Source organism: Hydractinia symbiolongicarpus, chromosome 1 (assembly GCF_029227915.1).
Source record: "Hydractinia symbiolongicarpus strain clone_291-10 chromosome 1, HSymV2.1, whole genome shotgun sequence".
NCBI classification, from domain to species: Eukaryota; Metazoa; Cnidaria; class Hydrozoa; order Anthoathecata; family Hydractiniidae; genus Hydractinia; species Hydractinia symbiolongicarpus.
In genome coordinates this window covers 3,234,784-3,252,995 of record NC_079875.1, presented here as the reverse complement: position 1 = coordinate 3,252,995, position 18,212 = coordinate 3,234,784, and the positions used below count along the sequence as shown (strand labels likewise).

Below are 18,212 nucleotides of genomic sequence, written 5' to 3'. Positions count from 1 at the left end.
TTAATACCAGAAACATTGTTTCAACCACAAATATAATATTTTTGTGAAACGGAAATATAAATTGAGTGTTTCGACATCGATCGATACAAAAGTAGGATTGTTTCTTACTTATTGTTAATCGACTTGACGATCAATTCGACAATCGATTCCACATTTTCCATTTTAGTGGTATCCTGTCTTTTACCAAATTTTGAATACAGCGGGCCACAATCTGTCAGGAATTCTTTTTTATCAACGTTTTTTTTTTAATATGTCAGGGAAATGTCAGGCACTTTAGGTTTGTGCGCTGTCAATCAAAAATTGACAAGAATTGAAATCAGATCTTAAAGAATTTGAACTTTTTTTTATAGCCTATATTTTCAATATTCTTGACGTTAAATTTGAGTATTTTTGGTAAACCATGGTTCCGATAACTAAAGAACTTTGGCCCAATATAGTTGGAGATATAATAGAATATCGTGAAAATGTTTGGAATGTCAGAAAATAAGGAGTTACATTGAACAAACACTGAGGTGTCACAATAAAACCAATCTGATACCAAAATAACTTTCCATATTCCTTAAACCACACATAAAATTGATGAGCCTGCTCAAATGCTGCGAAGTAACAAACTCTGCAGATGCTTATCGACTTACCGAGTTTTTTGTTATAAGTCCACTAGAACACCGCGTTAGTTAGCTAGTGAATGTTCTGTTGCGTATAGCTTGCACCTATCCTCTTGTAGTTTTAGCGTTTGAAAGAGTCTGCTGACAACTAAAAGGGGATTATATTCGCAGGAATGAATAATCGCAAATTTCGCAATAATTTATCCACTATTCTTCTTCTTTTGGTTTACCCAGGGTATATATAAAAGATATGCGATATTTTTACTTTAGCTGTCTTTATTTTATGCCTCTTGCAGAAAAGCCCCTGAAACACAGATAAAAAGAGTTGTTAGAAAAAAGTCATAAAAGTTTATATTTAATTTTCGTCAAAAATTATTTCTCACTAAAAATTAATTTTCAAAAAAGTAATAATCGGCATGACTAAAAGAATTAGTCACTTAAAAAATAATTGACGGGGGCGTTTATCCGAAGGAGGATCTAATAGTAGAAGACGTTAATTCGAATCATAGTGGTGTTTTAAAAAAGCATCTAGTTTAAAAGAGGTGTATTATCAGTGTCGCTTTTTAATATTTTTGTCTTTCACACGCATTCTGATGCGTGTTAAATTCTTTCACACTTGAGTTATATTACTTTTAAACACTGCGAGGTGTTTTTATTCTCTCAACATCATCCACAGCTAGTAAGTATAAGCATTAAAATAATTCGCCTGGTTTATAAAAATAGAAACTCATAACAATAGCAAATTCGATCCCAATACCTGGATACATAAACACGTTAATAAATTCATTACACAAAGTGTTGGAGAGAAAGCGAGATTATTTGGGTCAGATTATTTTTAGGTACTAAGCACGAGGTTGGGCAAATATGTAATGCGAGGCTTGGGTACGAGACTGCACCAATACTTTCTACTAGTTTTTTTTGAATTATTCTACAAGACATGTTGAAGAAAAAAGTTGAATATTTGTGACATAAATATGTCTGACTCCTCTGGACATAAAGTACCGTTCCATCATTTGGGTAATATAAAAGAAGTCGATGCAGACGAAAAAGTTGCGAGCAAACGAAAAGATGCTGTTCCTATCGCGCATGACAAAATGGTTAGCAATCTCAGAAAGCTGAAACCCAGTGAGGGAAAAAACAGCCATGCGAAAAGCAATAAAAGCACAGCGACGAATTATCATAAGATGGCAGACAAAGATGTGCAAAATACAAATACAAAATCGAAAGTCTTTAGAGGAGCAGGCACATCGAAAAATGTAGAAATGGTTTCTAATTCCACACAAAATTCCAGGACATATGCACTCGAAGAATCAGGTGCTAAAACTAAAGTTACGTCCGAAAAAACGTCAAAGCATAAATACAAAAACAAAGACATTCACGGCTCTAGTAAAGACGTCGCTTGTCTAAAACAAGACGTCAGTCGATCCAACGAAGACGTCCCTTCTAGTCCGTCGGATATTATTGTGTATGAAGCAGGTGACGGCGTGTATTTATATTCAAAGGAGGGGAAAAGGAATGCACGAAAAAATAGTTGGACGAGAGTGAAGGAATTCATGACGACAAAAAAATCCGACAAATATAAAAAAGACGAGAAAAGATACCCGTTATATCAAGTGTCTGAACATGGTAAATGTTTCGAACACAAAAAGATTTTCTTATGTGATTTGGATGTTAATCTCAACGTAAGTGAATGAGCTTTGTTTTATTTCTTGTTTGAACATTCAAGTTTAAACCCTAAGAGACTCTAGAATGCCATCTTGCGCCACCATCCTTTAATTTGGGTTGTTAAAAGTTAAAATAGGTGTAAGACTCGTCATGCAACTTTTAAAGTCGCAAATGCAATTTTAAAACTGCAAGCCAATGTGCGATAGTAGTTACTAAAGTTGTCTTGAAACTTTTGCGAATTTTAATACAGTTGCTTATAAAAAAAATTGCCTGGTAGTTCACATCATATGTGTCATTTACAAGCACATTGTGACTGGTTTTCATAACACGGTCTTGAACACGACGACGTCGTACATTACGTCAACCATTTTTTATACATTATCAAATGACCCTTGCAAATCAACTTTTTTTACCTCAAGCTTAGTGAAACTATGTAATGGAACTAACGAACAAAGTATCTGGGCTAGCGTCAACCTCGTTTCCGATTTACTACATTATGTTCACCTCGTCGTTCCTATGCAAGAACACTAAAAGAAGTTAACATTTTAGATAGTTTCACAAAAAGTACTAGTTCCATTAAAGAGGAATAATAACCACTCTTAGTTTTTTAATGTACTGAACATTTCTGAACTGTAGTAAAAAGATGTATCGAAATTCACGAAAATATTCCAATTTAATCCTTATGGGGTAAAAAGGAATCGAGGTTGGTCTGCGAAGTCTGTGAATACTTTAAGTTATTGTGTGATGATTGATCTAGGTTCCAAAAGATCACATGGTTGATATCAACAAACTTCCTCAAGATGATTCAGCTAAATTGGTTGTATTGCGGTGTTTTGAAACAATACCAGAGGACGACATTGAATTATCTCGCAGTGGAGTGTTTTGTTGTAGCGCACTTGAAGATATTCCTGAACCTAGCAAAGTTCAAACAAGACGAAAGTTCACTCGATAATCTGCCACTTTCAATACCGGCTTTATACAAAGTTTTTCTATTAAGTTTTACATTAAAAAAAAGAGAATTTTTAATTTTTTTTATAAATTTATGTTTTGCTGTACTAGGATTTTTTTCGCTTTTTTTTTTTTAATTCCATATCAGATGTGTACACAAAACTTAAAATTGCCCCAGAAACAGCTAACAAAGCATCCAGTCAAGAAACGGCTAACAAAGCATCCAGCCAAGAAACAGCTAACAATGCATCCAGACAAGAAACAGCTAACAATGCATCCAGACAAGAAACAGCTAACAATGCATCCAGCCAAGAAACAGCTAACAAAGCATCCAGACAAGAAACAGCTAACAATGCATCCAGACAAGAAACAGCTAACAATGCATCCAGCCAAGAAACAGCTAACAATGCATCCAGACAAGAAACAGCTAACAAAGCATCCAGACAAGAAACAGCTAACAAAGCATCCAGCCAAGAAACAGCTAACAAAGCATCCAGACAAGAAACAGCTAACAATGCATCCAGACAAGAAACAGCTAACAATGCATCCAGCCAAGAAACAGCTAACAATGCATCCAGACAAGAAACAGCTAACAAAGCATCCAGCCAAGAGAATCAATTAAGCCTTTTTTAATGATTAACCCTTATTTGGCGGACTACGCCAACTTACGGTCGGAAATCGGGGAAAAAAGTTGGAACACAGTTGGAACGCCATAACCGTTTGATATGAAAAGTGTTTTCGAAAGAGAATGAAAAGGGCTACCCAACGGTACCAAACATGAACCATCTCACCTTCGTCCACAGGGTTTTTGTCTTTTTAATGTGAGAGATGACGACAAAAAACCCTGGGGATGAGGATGAAACCATCTAGCTCTTACCCTTGAGGCACCAATAGCAAATTATTCTCCGGCGAAAAAATGGACTTTTCAAAAGGTGGTTTTTGGGTCATAATAACGTTAAGGTATAAAAGTAATGTTTTTAAACGACACGAAAAGTAATTATTGAAGATATTATTTCGGTTTGTCTGTTCAGTATTCATATTACTGTGGAAAGTTTATCATTTCTTGAACATGACAGTTTAGTAGGCGACGTTTTTGGCCCGATGATGGGAGAAGGATCTCCCGAAACGTCGCCTACTAAACTATCATGTTCAAGAAATGATAAACTTTCCACAGTAATACGAAAAGTAATGAATTTAAACGAATTGAATAAGTTATCACCGGCCATTTCTATACATCGGTTAGTGACGACTGCACATGTGCGCGGTCACACTCACCTGACATTTTTTGTACACAATGACGTCACTTAGTATACAGTGTATAAAAAAGATGGTCAGCTTCTTTTTACTGCAGCTAACTTAAATGTTGTGTGAATATGAAAATTGACGTGAGTAAAAAGATGTGTTTTTATTTCCTGATAAGAATATTAACTACGTAAATATATAAACAAATTGATAACATAAATACTAGTAATAATAATAATAATAATAATATCGATTATAAGAATAAATATACTAGTATATAAAATATTTAAATAAAAAGAAAATTTGTTCGCTCTTTGTTGTTTGCATCGTTGATGAAATTTTTAACTGATATAAATATCACCGTACAATTTACAGAAGAATATTGTTCTGAAACATAAAAAACAAGTTGTCTATTCGCGAAAGTTCTCTTCATTTTTTTATAAAAAAGTAATTTTCAAATAAATGCCAGTCGGAAAATGCATTTTTCAGACTAAACATTTATCAGCGCCATCTTTTTTAAAGCGCCTTACCTTAAATGTAAAATAGACGCCCAGGCGTTTATTTTACATGCAGTACGGTCTTTTATTCAAAAAAATATAAACTACACAACCTGGTTTACAGTTGTTGTTTTTTTAAATGTGGCAATTTTAGTAAAAAGTCGTGGGTACGAACTACGGATTACTTTTTTAAAACTTATTCAACTTAAAAAAACTGTCAAGTTTTTCATTAAAAAGAATATAAAAACAAATCCTGAACATTAAAAGCAATCTAGTACTTCGGTTAACGTTAAAAAAACAAAAACAAAGACAAGTCTGGCAGCTTAGTACCCAGGCTTTCTTGTCTACGTTTTCGTTCAAAATATATTGAATCATTGAAATAAATCTTTAAAAAACAAATACGCTACAACTAACGCGATGTTTTTCGATATCTACAGATAAAAAATTACGATTGCATTCGTCACATTTTACCAAATCGACGGCGTCGCCATTAGCAACGTTGCCATTAAGATACGACAAATTATCCGACGTAATATCTCCCAAGCTTTTACTTGATTTTAGCGCTGAAAGTTTCTTGTATGCCTTTAATTTTGCCTCGATTCGATTTTGAGCCTCTTCTTCGAGCAGTTTTCGGTCTCGGCAACTTTTCTCGTGAATGTGAATCGAATGTTGCCCATAGTTACGCCCACAATACACACAAATAACAAATTTGTTAGGAGAATTTAATGGTTGAACAAAATCATCTACATCGTCTGACGAGATATTGCTTTCATTTAACGAAATTTCGGAATTGTGAGTGCCGTTTATAACAATTTCTTTTTGTTCGTCTACCGGTTGTTCAGTCAAAGTTTCGTTGGTGGCGGAAGAGGCTTTTGATTCTACAACCACTTGTGATTCTAATATAGTGGTTGGTGTAAATATAGCTTGGTCGTCAGGGCATAATGAGGTCTCCGGGCTGGTTTCTTGGGAATGCTGAGAAGATTTTGATCTTCCAAATGGAATGACTTTTATTTCTTTTTGTTTCTTTGAATTCATCTCTTTAACTTTCTCTCCTTTCTTTTCTCTTTCCCATTTTTTTAAACATTGTTTTTCATGTATAGGCAATGATCGTGTACCGTACAATTGTCCACATAAATAACACTTTTGTAGACCAGGGGAAGCAGTTTTTTTCTCCTCCTGTTTAATTCCGTTCGAAATTTTTAAATCTTCACTATTCTTACTAATCTTTTTTTGAACATCTTTATGTTGCTCTCCACTCTCCTCCGTGGGTTTAACATTGACATTTTTAAGTGAAGTTGTTTTAGATTCACTTTTATCAGGGGAACGTGTTTTGTTTCCGGTGTTCGTAGAAACTCCGATTATACGAGTAACACGAGTCAGTGGATGTGAAGTAGACGGTCTCTGTTTCGGAGAATTCTTATGCTCAGTCTTTCTAGTAGACGTAGCCGTACTTGGTCGAGTTGTGTTGCGAGTTAAAGGTCGAGTTAATGGTGCTCCTTTTTTTATACCTGATAGATCAACCATCGATTTGCTTTTAATTTTATAATCAGATCCAGTTCCTGCATTTTTTTGAAGGCTTCGAGTTTTTTCGCATTGACGTTCGTGAATTCCTATAGAATGCATGGAATACAGTTTACCGCAAAAATTGCATAACACATACTGACCCGGTCCGGACTTCTTTTGTGCCGGCCTATCACTCCGGATGTCTTGCAAAGACTTTGTTTTATTCCAGTCGGTATTTCGGACCCCTGTTACAAAGGGTTTTTTCTCTTTTGGTTTTGTTTTGGAAAGATTGGAAAACGATTTTGACTTCAACGATGACATCCCCTTTGGTTTGGGTGATGTAATATCATCATCAAAGAATACTTTATCGGTTGTCGGACTTTTTGCAATGTTCGAACTGGATTTAGATTTTTTCATCCCACTGGTAGACGAATCATGTCGTAAGTCTGTCCGACTTGTTCCTCGAGAAAGCGAGGTTGATTTTTTTGTCGATGCACAGATGGAGTTAAACAAACCTGTTTCCCAGCTCTTTTTGCAATTCTTTTCATGAATCGCCGTCAAATATGTGGGAACGTCAGTTCCGCAAATATAACATCTGACGAACTTTTTTTCATAACTGTCACTACTTGACGCCGAATGGTTTGATAAATTTGACGAGTCAAAAGTATGTGGTAAGGAAGTCTCCGAACTTTCGGTATTCTGGCGAGTGTACTGAATATCGGTTTTTTGTATGTTTTCTAAACATGATTTTTCGTGTGCTGACAGTTCAGCATGCGGAAATTCGTTACCACAAATGAAACAGGTGGAAGCCTTTGCGGGAGACGCCATGGCTTTCTTATTTCTAAAGTATAAAAAGATTGTATACAGTTGTGAAACATTTATATAAATACTAAAAAAATCATTCATTCATTTTTGTTTACGTTAAACCTTGGCGCCCGAATTCAAACTTTATAAAAACCAGCTTTTCTTCGGTTACCGGCATTTACTACCAATCTTTTTCCTTTTCAAACTGTGCTTCGGAGTACACTACTCAGAGTAAAACACATACACAACGGAATAAACATTCCTCATTCCAAGTTAATTAACTTTAATTAACTTACTGGCTAATTCACTCAATATAGGATTACAGTTCTCATTCAGAAGTAGCGCGACAGACTTTTTACATAAAGACAGAACGAAATAGAAGCTAAATTATTTTACTTTTTACTGCATAGTGACAATGCTCCAGTATTTGGGACCAGAACAGTGTGGACGCACTATCTAATAAAACTTGAAGATCATTCCGGAGTTATATTTATCTTCAAAGTTTATACATGGTCTTGGTCCCTAGCAATATTACCGTAACAGTTCGATGGAGAAAAATAACGCGAAAACGAGGTTAAAACAATATGCTTAAGTAAACAAAAACATTTATTCAAGGACTATTTATGTAACATTTAATTTTATAAATCAACTTTTTACCCAGGGCATCTTAAGTTTTCTTAGCGCTAACGAAGTTGTTTAAGTAGTTATCTTGAAATAAAATCTTAAGCCAGAAGTAAATTGTTTACCTTCATAGAGCAACCTCACACCTAGTGCACTTTAAGTTTTTCTAGTACTGGAAACAAAGTTGTCCTAAAATAGGTAACTATCTTAAGTCAGAATGAAGTTGTTTAACTTTATGAATCAAACTCATCTTATATACCTAAAACAATCAGTTTATAATCATTGACAGAAAGAGAAAGAAAGGGGTCTGGACAACCTCGTCTCCAGAGCTTTTCTTCTCTTTCTGATAATTTCAGACAACGAAAAGAAAAGAAAAGCCCTGGCGACGAGGTTGGAGTCATGAACGTAGGCTAAAGTCTAGTTTGCCACGGTTAATTTGTTGATAACATCTGTCACTCCTACCACTTATCCTACATACAAATAAATAATCTATCTCTATTATGATGTCCAACATTGCGCTATATTAATTCAACATTAATCTTATTGTGTCCATATTGCGCGATTAAAGATATTATTTTTATCAATGTAAAAGGAATTATTTCGTGTTAACATTATTGGACCCAATATAGCAACCTTTCCCCTACCCAATATAGAAAGCCTGAACATGTTCTCAACAAATTCTTAATCGCCCTCTCATTTTGTGATTTTGGAATTTTAAAGGAGCATTTCAATACTTCTTAATATTGATAAAGGCTTGAATGTTCTTAACATGTTGTGAAGAAATCCTATGTTTTTCTATAGCTTGATCTTTAAAAAAATTGTATTTGTAAGATCATAAGAAAGACAGAAAGTAGTTAGGTGCCACAACTCCTTTTTTTACATCAATAAAATACAAAAGTAATTTTTCTCCTTTTTTTACGAAAATCGTATCCAAAGAAGCATAAAATGTCACTGCATGCAAGCACAGTCCCTAAAGCGTCCATACTCCATCAAAAAACAAAGATATCACTAAAAATCGAGTCATTTAGCTTGCACTCGGGCTAAAAAAGATTCTTTTCATGTGATCATAAAAAACAGCGCGAAATTGCGTTCACCGGTAAAAAGTTAAACTTACCGCGTTGACGGTCTGGGGCAGACACGATATACAGAATTTATAATATCATATGATTTTTTTGGTTTTGAGTTATGTAGAAGATCTTGAGATGTCTTCATCATTTCAAAGTAATCATGAAACTCAAACGGTTTGGAAATTTCAGACAGTTCATTTTCTTTGTTCGAAGATTCTGAATCTATTTCATGCATCGTTATTTCACTATGTTGTATATAACTTATAACAAAATTTATTTCTTATAAACTTTCATGTTAACCTTTACTTCAAACTCAACACATGTCTTCTCTTGACAAAAAATTATTCATAAATTTTCATTTGTTCTTTTTTCAATTAAAGAGAGTTCAGCAGTGAGTAAATTATTTATACAAGAGGAAGAAAAACAAAGATAACCACAGCGAGGGAGAGTAAAATATTTTGTTCTTCATCGTTGATGTTTGAAGTGTACTTTATCCTGCAGAGCGTGTAAACTAACCTACTTATGAAAAACCCAAGCTTATATATATTTCGAATAATGTAAAAATAATTTTATTGCCTTGACCCCAACTTTATTTGTAAATTATTTTGCTGTTTTTTCGCCAATGCTGGAACGAAAGGTGCAAAGCGAGCGTGATGTAAACTTCTATCTAGACCAAAGCTGTGGAAAAAATATGATCTAAGTAGGAGGGCGAAGAGGAATCACAACATAGGTCATACTTTGCAGGAAGTAAAGTTTTTTAAAAGTTATAGGATCTTAGCTGGGTAGTTCTTTTAAATCGATATGCGACTTTTAGTACGGTAGATGTTGGTTTGCTATGACAACGATTACATGGAGTTTTTTGGCTTATATTTCAGTATCATGTCTCCATGGTTACAATAAATTTAATTCAAAACAAAGATGGTACCATTTTGTTCGTATAAACTTTCTTTTTTAAAAACCTAGTTTATAAGAACGTTAAAGTTAATATTTAGCACAAAATTAAGAACATTCTCAGCCTAAGTTATTTCATAGATTATTTGAATTTTAGAACAGCTTCAACAAATTTCAACATTTCTTTCTTCCAATCCAAATAAATCATGCATCCTTAAATTTGACCTTATGTTTTCCTAATTTTGAGAATAGAAATAAGAACATTAAAGGCTGAAAATATACAAAAGAAGAAAAATCTCTTTTTATTAAATCGTTTTTTAGTGCTTAGAGTGCTTCAAATTTCAACTGTTTTTTTGTATTTTACGTGATTACAAATGCTATGGTCAGTTCTGGACTTGTTTGCAGTGATATTCTACTTTTACAATTTCAATATTTGGTTCCATTTATTTTTCCTCATTTCTAACATAATAGTCACATAAAATCATCGCTCTCAAACGCAAGCTCAAAAACGACGGCCGAAACAGTTCAAAAAAGCGAAAGTGAGAGTTAATGAGCAAATTTTATAAGTAAATTATCGAGAATATGTATGTCCGTGGTTTAACGCACTAAAATGTCCAAAGCAGCAAACTTTGATTACGTAAATTCGTTGACGAAACCACGGTATATGCAATTTTGATCCTTTGGCAAATAGAATGGACATCAAACTCGCTAAGTAATTTCTGCGCAAAAAGTTAAATATTATACACGTGTAAGCTCTTTCAAGCCTCGTTACATTAAAAATCTTAAAAAACAGTGATTTTTTAACCACCTAAATCTTAAAAAATCTCATACAGATATTCCTTACGTTATCGTCTTAAAACAAGCATTTTGATTCTTAGTATTACCAATTAAAAAATAATGACAGAATCAATACAACGCTATTCCTAAAATTATTCTAGTATAATGTGCCAACTCATTACAGTTAACAGCAAAAAAACATAACATCACAGAAATTCAAACATTACTAAAACAAGAAATATAGTTACGAATAGGTTGTTAAATAAAAATTACACGAAAACGTAGTTCGATTTAAGGTGAGGAAACTCAAACCACTATTCACAAACTTTTAGTGTGTGGCGATTCTGTAGACAAACTGTACAACGCGATTCCATACCATATGTAAACAAATTCTACTGATCAACTCTCTTTGCAATAAAATAAGATTAATTAATTATACGGATTAAAAACTCATATGGGTGGAAAAGAAAGGAATGCAAAGCGAATGTACACTAAAATAATATAAAGCTTAAGGAGGTATTTTAAATATGTTAGTCGTAATGCAATAAAAAGTTGGCATTCCCCTTCGATCTTATCAATTACAAGTCCGCAAATCGAAGTTAAAGCGTAAGACATTTGTTAGTTTGAGCGGCTTTGATTCCATGCATACTGGGTTGGTTGGGATAAGGGAAATTCGTGGGTGTGGGTATGGGTGGGTGTCAGTGGGGGGTGGCTGTGCTTCATCGCCAAATGAATTCTTTCGTTATAACTCCACTCTAGCTTGGTTAATTTTAATATTTGTCTTGTTTAGTAACTATTCATAAAAATGTTTTTAAAACTTATTTAGGGAGTTGCCATGGAAACTGTGTTGTTAATTGTGATTCGGAGGAAATATGAACATGGAGAAATGAGAAGTGACAAAGGAGGACTACTGCTTTATATGCGCTCACTTTTTCAGTATTTAGGAGATGGTTTTTTTTACCAACCCTGGACCAACACAACCTGTTGAGCAATTTGACAACATGCAAGAACGGATTACATCCGCAAATAAGGAAAAACAATTTAAATCATTCTAAGGCAGCCTCAAGCTTTATTTCCGTTGTTTTAAATGGTGTTTTTATTGAAAGAATAAGTACATAATAGCTATCAAATAATGAATATAAACAATATAAATCCTATAATAATAAGAAGCATAACGCCGTAAATAGAGAAGCGACAAATAGCGACACGATACATAACGTAAAGACAAATAGCGACACGATATTTAGTGTAATCACAAATAGCAACACGATACATGACATAACGAGAAATAATAGCACAATACATAGTGCAATGACAAATAGCAACACGATGCAGAACGTAAAGAAAAATAGCAACACGATATTTAATGTAATGACAAATAGCGACACGATGCATAGCATAAAGACAAATAGCAACACGATACATAGCATAAAGACAAATAGCAACACGCAAAATAAGCAAGAAAACGGTAAATAGCGGCACTAAGTATAGCTAAACGACAAGTAGCGGTACGATTCCATTAGCCAATTGGAATTTGTAACGAATGTTCGTTGTGTTCTTTAGTAAATGTGTTTTTATTTATCAAGGTTCTTGCTATCACAGCATTCAGAAAAAAGTAGGAAGAAAAGCTTCTGACTCATTTAAAACTTCTATTAGAGTTACAGAAGCCGCACAAATGAAGAGAAAATATTTGAGAACTTGGAGCACGCCAAAAAAGTTTGATTTAGGTGAAAGTATGGCAACTATAGATATAATCAAACGCACTAAATTTAATAGCAGGTGGGTTGGCCCACAATTTTTATTTTCATACAACTGACAATGCAAGTTTTGGACGGTTTAGCGATACGGGGCTATCTGCTACCTTACACAACCTATACTCTCTTTATACAGTCTGAGTTAGCACATAGACTTTAACATTAGTATGAAATCTTTTACCTTTTCTTTGACACACATATTCCACAAGTGATGTGTTAGATTTTAACAAAACACCCAAGTTTTCTTTTTTAATAAAACTTCTTACACAGCTTTGCACATTCGTAGAATATAAAAGTATATATTTATTTTCTTTCTCATACTTATTTGCACACTTTTGATTGACTATTATCAAGATGGCGCAAGAAAACAATCTTACAAAAGAATAAACAATACTTGAGAGCATTTAAATGGTTGTCGTAGAGATGAAACAACGTAAAAAAATATTCTTTAAGATTTATGTTATAACGTTTAGCAAGACAAACCTATTTTTATTAAGTATTAAGACACACCTCGCCAACTGTCGCAGGTTTTTTGTCAATAGGAAAATAATTTATAAGAACCTTCATATTAGACCACCCAAAAAATAAAAATATACTATATAATGGGACCGAAAGAAACTTGTTATTAAGAAATTTTACTGAAAATATTATAACTTATAGTATAAAACATGACAGTTATTTTATATACACTCCAATTTATGTCGAGTTGGACAAATATTTTGGACTTGTCCACAGTTCATAGAATTTGTTTTGTTATAAAGCCCATTATGAAAGTCTCTGGTATTGAATACCGTCAAAAATAATAAACAATTTTGACCGCAATCCTGTTTAAAAAACATTATTAAAAAATTTCAAAAATTTTTATTTTCAAAGGTCATACACACAAGCAATGATTTACGACTTTTTTATTTTAGATGCACACATGTTGAACTCCGCAAAGTTGACTGGCCAAATCCACAACGCACTTACGACTCCTGTTTTTAGACTATTGATTTAGTTTGAAAAATTCAAACTGTGTTAATTCTTGCTGACGTTAGCATTACCTGTTTTCTCGTTTCCTTGACCTTTGTGGGTCCCTGCGTTAACTTTTTTTAAGTTGCTAAAATCGTGAGACTGCAAGCAGTGCTTCTTTAACGTTCCACCACACCCGACAGATTTTTCCTAAGAAGTAATGTCCCACGCCCTTCCAACAAAAAAACTGACATTTTTCATAAAATTAAATACAGATCTGAGATACCACACCATTTTTGCTAATTTAAATTTCTAAAATTTAAAAATCTTGTAATAGAGAATATTGATTATATTAATTATGCTTGCATAATTACTAATTAATTGATTTTATGTAAGTACGCTGGATAGCACGTTAATCAATAAACAAACAAAAAGCTTTCTCAACGATTGATTTTATTCAATATACGAAGGCTTAGTTACTCTGTTACTATAGTATGGAAAAACAAAATAATAAAAAAATATATGAACCCTGCAGTACCTTCACATTCATGAACCTAAACTTTAAATGTGGATGTGTTTGCGTTTTTCTGAGCGTATTACACGAATTTTTTTATAACAACAACTTCTTAAGCAAACGGACGTCAAAATTTCTCACAATATAAGAACAAAATAAGAGCAGCTTTATGCTCAAAATCAACTAAGAGCCCCTACAGTTTGAATCTTGCTATAAAATAAAAACAATCAGGATGTATATCCCTTTTAATACTGTCTTGCTAACGATTGCTTGTGGTTGTTTCTCTTTTATGACTCGATTGTTAATGAACACAGTTATAGGTTCATTAACAACAAATAACACCTATTTCTATCTGAACATCACAATTTCAAAGAGATTTGAGAAGAACATTCCATAAATGAGAACAAAATTAGGCTAAATTCTGAAATTAAGTGTTCTAACTAAGAACAAGCAAGAAACAAACCATATTGAAACAGGCTCGAGAAATAAAAACAGCCAACTCCAGGTTCTCATTAAGAAAGCGTGTATTTACTTTACACAAATTAAGAATGGGAGGAAGTATTTACAGAAGGTTATATAAAAGTGTCATGAATAGCAGATTTAAACACGCAAAGAATTACACGCAACTTATTAGGATTGTAGATATGGAGATAAAGCGCATTTTAAAAAGAAAAGATTGAAACGATTTTTTTATGCGTAACTTAGTAGGCTTTTAAGCGCTAAAAGTTTCCTATTTTTACATTTGTAATTCGTCCTATTGTATGTGCTGAAAAAAGGTAGGATAGAGAAGGTGTTTAGAGTTTATTAGTTATGTATTGCGAACCAGAACGCTTTTCCATACTGTAATGATAAAGAATAATAAAATTTCTTGCGTCCACAAGAATTTTTTTGATTTTTTTTATAAATTATGTTCTTAAAACAACTGATGAAACTTAAGAAGGAACATATGGTAACACTATACCAAATGATAGCCACAAAGAAATTCAGCTACACACTTATACGCAAACTTCAATTCGAACAAAATGTCCATCTGTTTCTTTCTTCATGCATATTCATGCATCATTTTAAACGTAACTTTGTCAGTAAAGTTTAAAAAGTAAGAAAATTGTAGAACTTACTAAATATTATATTTTTAAAGCCAGTTCAGAAAAAAAGCCAGAGAAGGGCTTAGGAACTTTTGATTTGTTTATAAAAGTTTAAAAGGATAGTCATAAAAAATTAGAATTTCTATCAAATCAACCGCATACCAAGTTATATGAAAGCATATAAGATACTTTATTTATCAATCTCAGGAAAAGCAGTGGATATCGTAAGATTTTGATACATAAACAAATGTGATTCTATTAAATAATAAAAGTATTTCTAACAACATAAGATTTCGAACTCACCATCCTCTTAGCAACGATGTACCTGAATGATAACCTTTATGTTCATAATTACAAAACCTGCAAAGTTAATTACGTGATTTCCGATTTAAATGAATTCCTCAGATTTATAGATAATGCTAATATTCAATCCCAGTCCCTTTTTAGACATATATTGTAGCTACTTAAAATTTAGTGTAACAGAAGTCATAAAAATGTTTGTTATTGTCTCGTTTATTTTTTAGGATTGTGCAAAAAACGTCGTAATTAAATTTTAATTATACTGTATTGCTTAGTTTTTTGTTGCTTGCATAAGCTTTTTAATCTTATGCACTGTAAAAATATTTTTAATTGCACTTTTAGTGTTTTTTTCTTTCTTTTTTGATTGCACAACTTTTAACAAAAACATTATTGGTACTTATAACGCAGCTGAATATATATACAAAGTAAAAGAAAATATTGAGCAAGATTGAAGTGCAGTGTTGAAAACATGGCCGAAAAAATCAGAGAGTTTTATGGTCTAATGTACAATAAATTAGTCGTCAGCCTGTAAAAACATCTGCAGCAATTCGCTCGTCCTAGCTACATATATTTCCCGCATCAGTATTTAATGCATTCTTGTTTGCTTCTAACAAGCATAAGATCAACAAATTACTCTGTGGGGGACACAGAGCTGCACGCATCTATTTGAAACAGAAAAAATACGGATAATACACTATAATTTCTTATTTTACCGTAAAAGGGATGTGGCAATGAGGAGGATAATATTATAGATTAAACATAGTTGGTATATTTGTTATGCTTGGACTTCTCAGTCATCTTATACTAAAAATAGTCCTTAAATTCACTATTTCGACATTTAAACTAAACCTGTGACTAATCTTCCAGACCAAGTGACCTGTGATGGAAGTCTGCTTTCGTTTAAGACTTCCATCTCTAATGTATTTGGCAAATTCTAATAGAGATCACTTTTTAACTTTTTAATTTTTGTTTTTTATTCTTTTTCTTTTCAATTTTCACAGATTATAAATGTTACTATGTTTGATTGAGCTTAGGCAGTCTAAGGTTTATCATTTTTTGTTTCTTTTTTGTTCTAGTAGCCCCCAGTGGAAACAATCCACTAACTATAGGTTTTTGTGATTTTCTGGGCTAGCCACTTTAAATATTTATTATTATTATTATTATTATTATTATTATTATTATTATTATTATTACAAAGGTGTTACCGTGGCTTATAGAAGAGGATGGCAATTATATTACTTGTCCGGTCCATTAGCACCAAATTTGTTTCGCTTGTGACGTTCATTCGATCACTCTTACCTTAGTTAGCCTAATTTATTGCGAATGTAGTTAACTCAACACACAAGCTTGCTATAGTGATGTATATCGCTACACCCCCCCACCACCTACTAAGAAGAGTTTGCTACAGTGCAACTAGGATGAAAAAGTTTCTAATGAAAAAAAATAAGTGTTTAGGGGATAAGTATGGAGTCTGAAGTTTGCTAAACAAGCTGTTTAATCAGTGCTAAGAATTTGTATTTTCCCTCTCGTTAATTTAAACTGGGCGAAATAAAAATATATTAGTTACCTGATTGGTTAGAAAGATTTTGCCTTCTTGATAAACTTAAAGTTTCCGGACAGTTGGATTTTAATTGTCCGTTTAATTCACTTGATTATTTAGTAGTATGGTCGAGTCAGTTATGTCTTAAAAAATCACAATGCTTTTCTGTTGCCGTACGCATCCAGTGTGTCTATGTTTTGTTTTCATTTCAAATTAGCTATTAATAAAAAAAATTTGCGCTTATTTGTTGGCAAAATTCGTTATAATTTTTGATCTTTGTTGATATTTTGATATGTTATTTTGTGCACGTGTTATCGCTACTGACCATCATAAGTCAAGTGGTTTACACAGAAATCTTACTTTTTGCGACAATACAGGAGATGAGTAATAAGCAAGTCAAAAAAAGAAAGGATCTACCCGGTTGTTTACGTTATAATGGTTTTAAATTATCGGAAGTTGTCTGCAATTGTAGTTAGATTACACAATTTCATTGGCTCACAAAATCAAACAACCAATCAAACACAAAGGTACAATAATAATATACATTTTCGCAAATTGTGTGTTGAAAAAATTGTTTACAAGAGCATATTTTCGCGATTAAAGCGCTCTGAAATATTTCGCAAAAATTAAATTTCACAAAATGGTAAATAAAATCCGCTAAATTCACAAAAAAATCTTCTCGTATAAATGTTTCAATTCTTATAATACACCTTCAGAATAAAATACAATATTTAAAACTATACATTTGCAGCAATAAAAATGTCGCAATTAACAAATAGTTACTCAATCAATCGATTTAGTTTAATATCCGCAAGTTGAAAGAAAAAAATAGAAACACCCCCGATCAAGAGGGATGAGTATAAGCGTAGTCATTAAGAAGTGCAGTTCGCTTGGATACGGCTACTATAGCGATGCACAAAGTAGCTTTACTTGTATACGGAAAAAACAAAAGGAAAAAGAAAATGTGGAGAATAATTATCAAAACAAAAGTGCACAGGGAATAAAGATACTCCAATTAGATTGATAATGACCTGATCAGTTGTGTCCTTAAGGCGTGTAATTCTGTTTGATATTGAATGTGGAGTGCTTATTTGATCCTTAAATCAAATCGAATATTAGTCACGTTAATTATTATAAAATAATTAGTTTAAAAGTTAGTAAAACATACTGTGACAGAATGAAGGTGTTTTAAGTTGTTTGAGTTTCCTTTTGTTCTGAGGTGTCTTATCATTATAGCTGGAATTATAAACAACATATATTTCTTTGGTCTATTTTTTATCTTTCAACTTTATTAAACTAATTAGATCTATTGAGTAACTGTTTGTCTATTACGACATTTTTAGTCTTCTATAAATATATAGTTTTCAACATTGCATTTTATTTTGAAGGTGGCTTAAAAGAACCGAAAAATGTCAACAAAATGTTTAAAATAAAAGTAGTTTTTTGTT

At 32.8% G+C, this 18,212-nt stretch overlaps 3 protein-coding genes across 6 annotated transcripts; 2 read left to right on the top strand and 1 right to left on the bottom strand.

Annotated features, from left to right (window-relative positions):
- Positions 1-1,470: 1,470 nt before the first annotated feature.
- LOC130644556 (uncharacterized) lies at positions 1,471-3,235 on the top strand. Its single transcript, XM_057450597.1, has 2 exons — positions 1,471-2,287; positions 3,028-3,235. The coding sequence occupies exons 1-2, from the start codon at positions 1,580-1,582 to the stop codon at positions 3,220-3,222; spliced, it is 903 nt and encodes a 300-aa protein (XP_057306580.1). The 5' UTR covers positions 1,471-1,579; the 3' UTR covers positions 3,223-3,235.
- Positions 3,236-3,312: 77 nt separating this feature from the next.
- LOC130612031 (circumsporozoite protein-like) lies at positions 3,313-3,851 on the top strand. Its single transcript, XM_057436368.1, has 2 exons — positions 3,313-3,322; positions 3,367-3,851. The coding sequence occupies exons 1-2, from the start codon at positions 3,313-3,315 to the stop codon at positions 3,849-3,851; spliced, it is 495 nt and encodes a 164-aa protein (XP_057292351.1).
- A 587-nt stretch (positions 3,852-4,438) lies between these two features.
- Positions 4,439-15,374, bottom strand: LOC130630451 (zinc finger protein 474-like). 4 transcript variants are annotated; one of them, XM_057443961.1, is made up of 2 exons: positions 15,228-15,374; positions 4,439-7,301 (listed from the first exon to the last, which is right to left on the bottom strand). In XM_057443961.1, exon 2 carries the CDS (start codon positions 7,286-7,288, stop codon positions 5,345-5,347), a length of 1,944 nt encoding a protein of 647 aa, XP_057299944.1. In that variant the 5' UTR covers positions 7,289-7,301; positions 15,228-15,374; the 3' UTR covers positions 4,439-5,344. The 4 variants fall into 4 exon arrangements, with proteins under 4 accessions (XP_057299944.1, XP_057299962.1, XP_057299952.1 ...); XM_057443979.1 differs by lacking the exon at positions 15,228-15,374 and adding an exon at positions 13,418-14,033; XM_057443969.1 differs by lacking the exon at positions 15,228-15,374 and adding an exon at positions 12,556-12,672.
- Positions 15,375-18,212: the final 2,838 nt, after the last annotated feature.

Bases quoted from the DNA above. Each gene is read 5' to 3' on its own strand.
- LOC130630451 (XM_057443953.1), bottom strand. From the start codon at position 9,187: ATGCATGAAATAGATTCAGAATCTTCGAACAAAGAAAATGAACTGTCT. The intron at 7,302-8,999 runs GTAAGTTTAACT...TTTATACTTTAG, and splicing joins TGCCCCAGACCGTCAACGCG to AAATAAGAAAGCCATGGCGT.
- LOC130644556 (XM_057450597.1), top strand. From the start codon at position 1,580: ATGTCTGACTCCTCTGGACATAAAGTACCGTTCCATCATTTGGGTAAT. The intron at 2,288-3,027 runs GTAAGTGAATGA...TGATTGATCTAG, and splicing joins ATTTGGATGTTAATCTCAAC to GTTCCAAAAGATCACATGGT.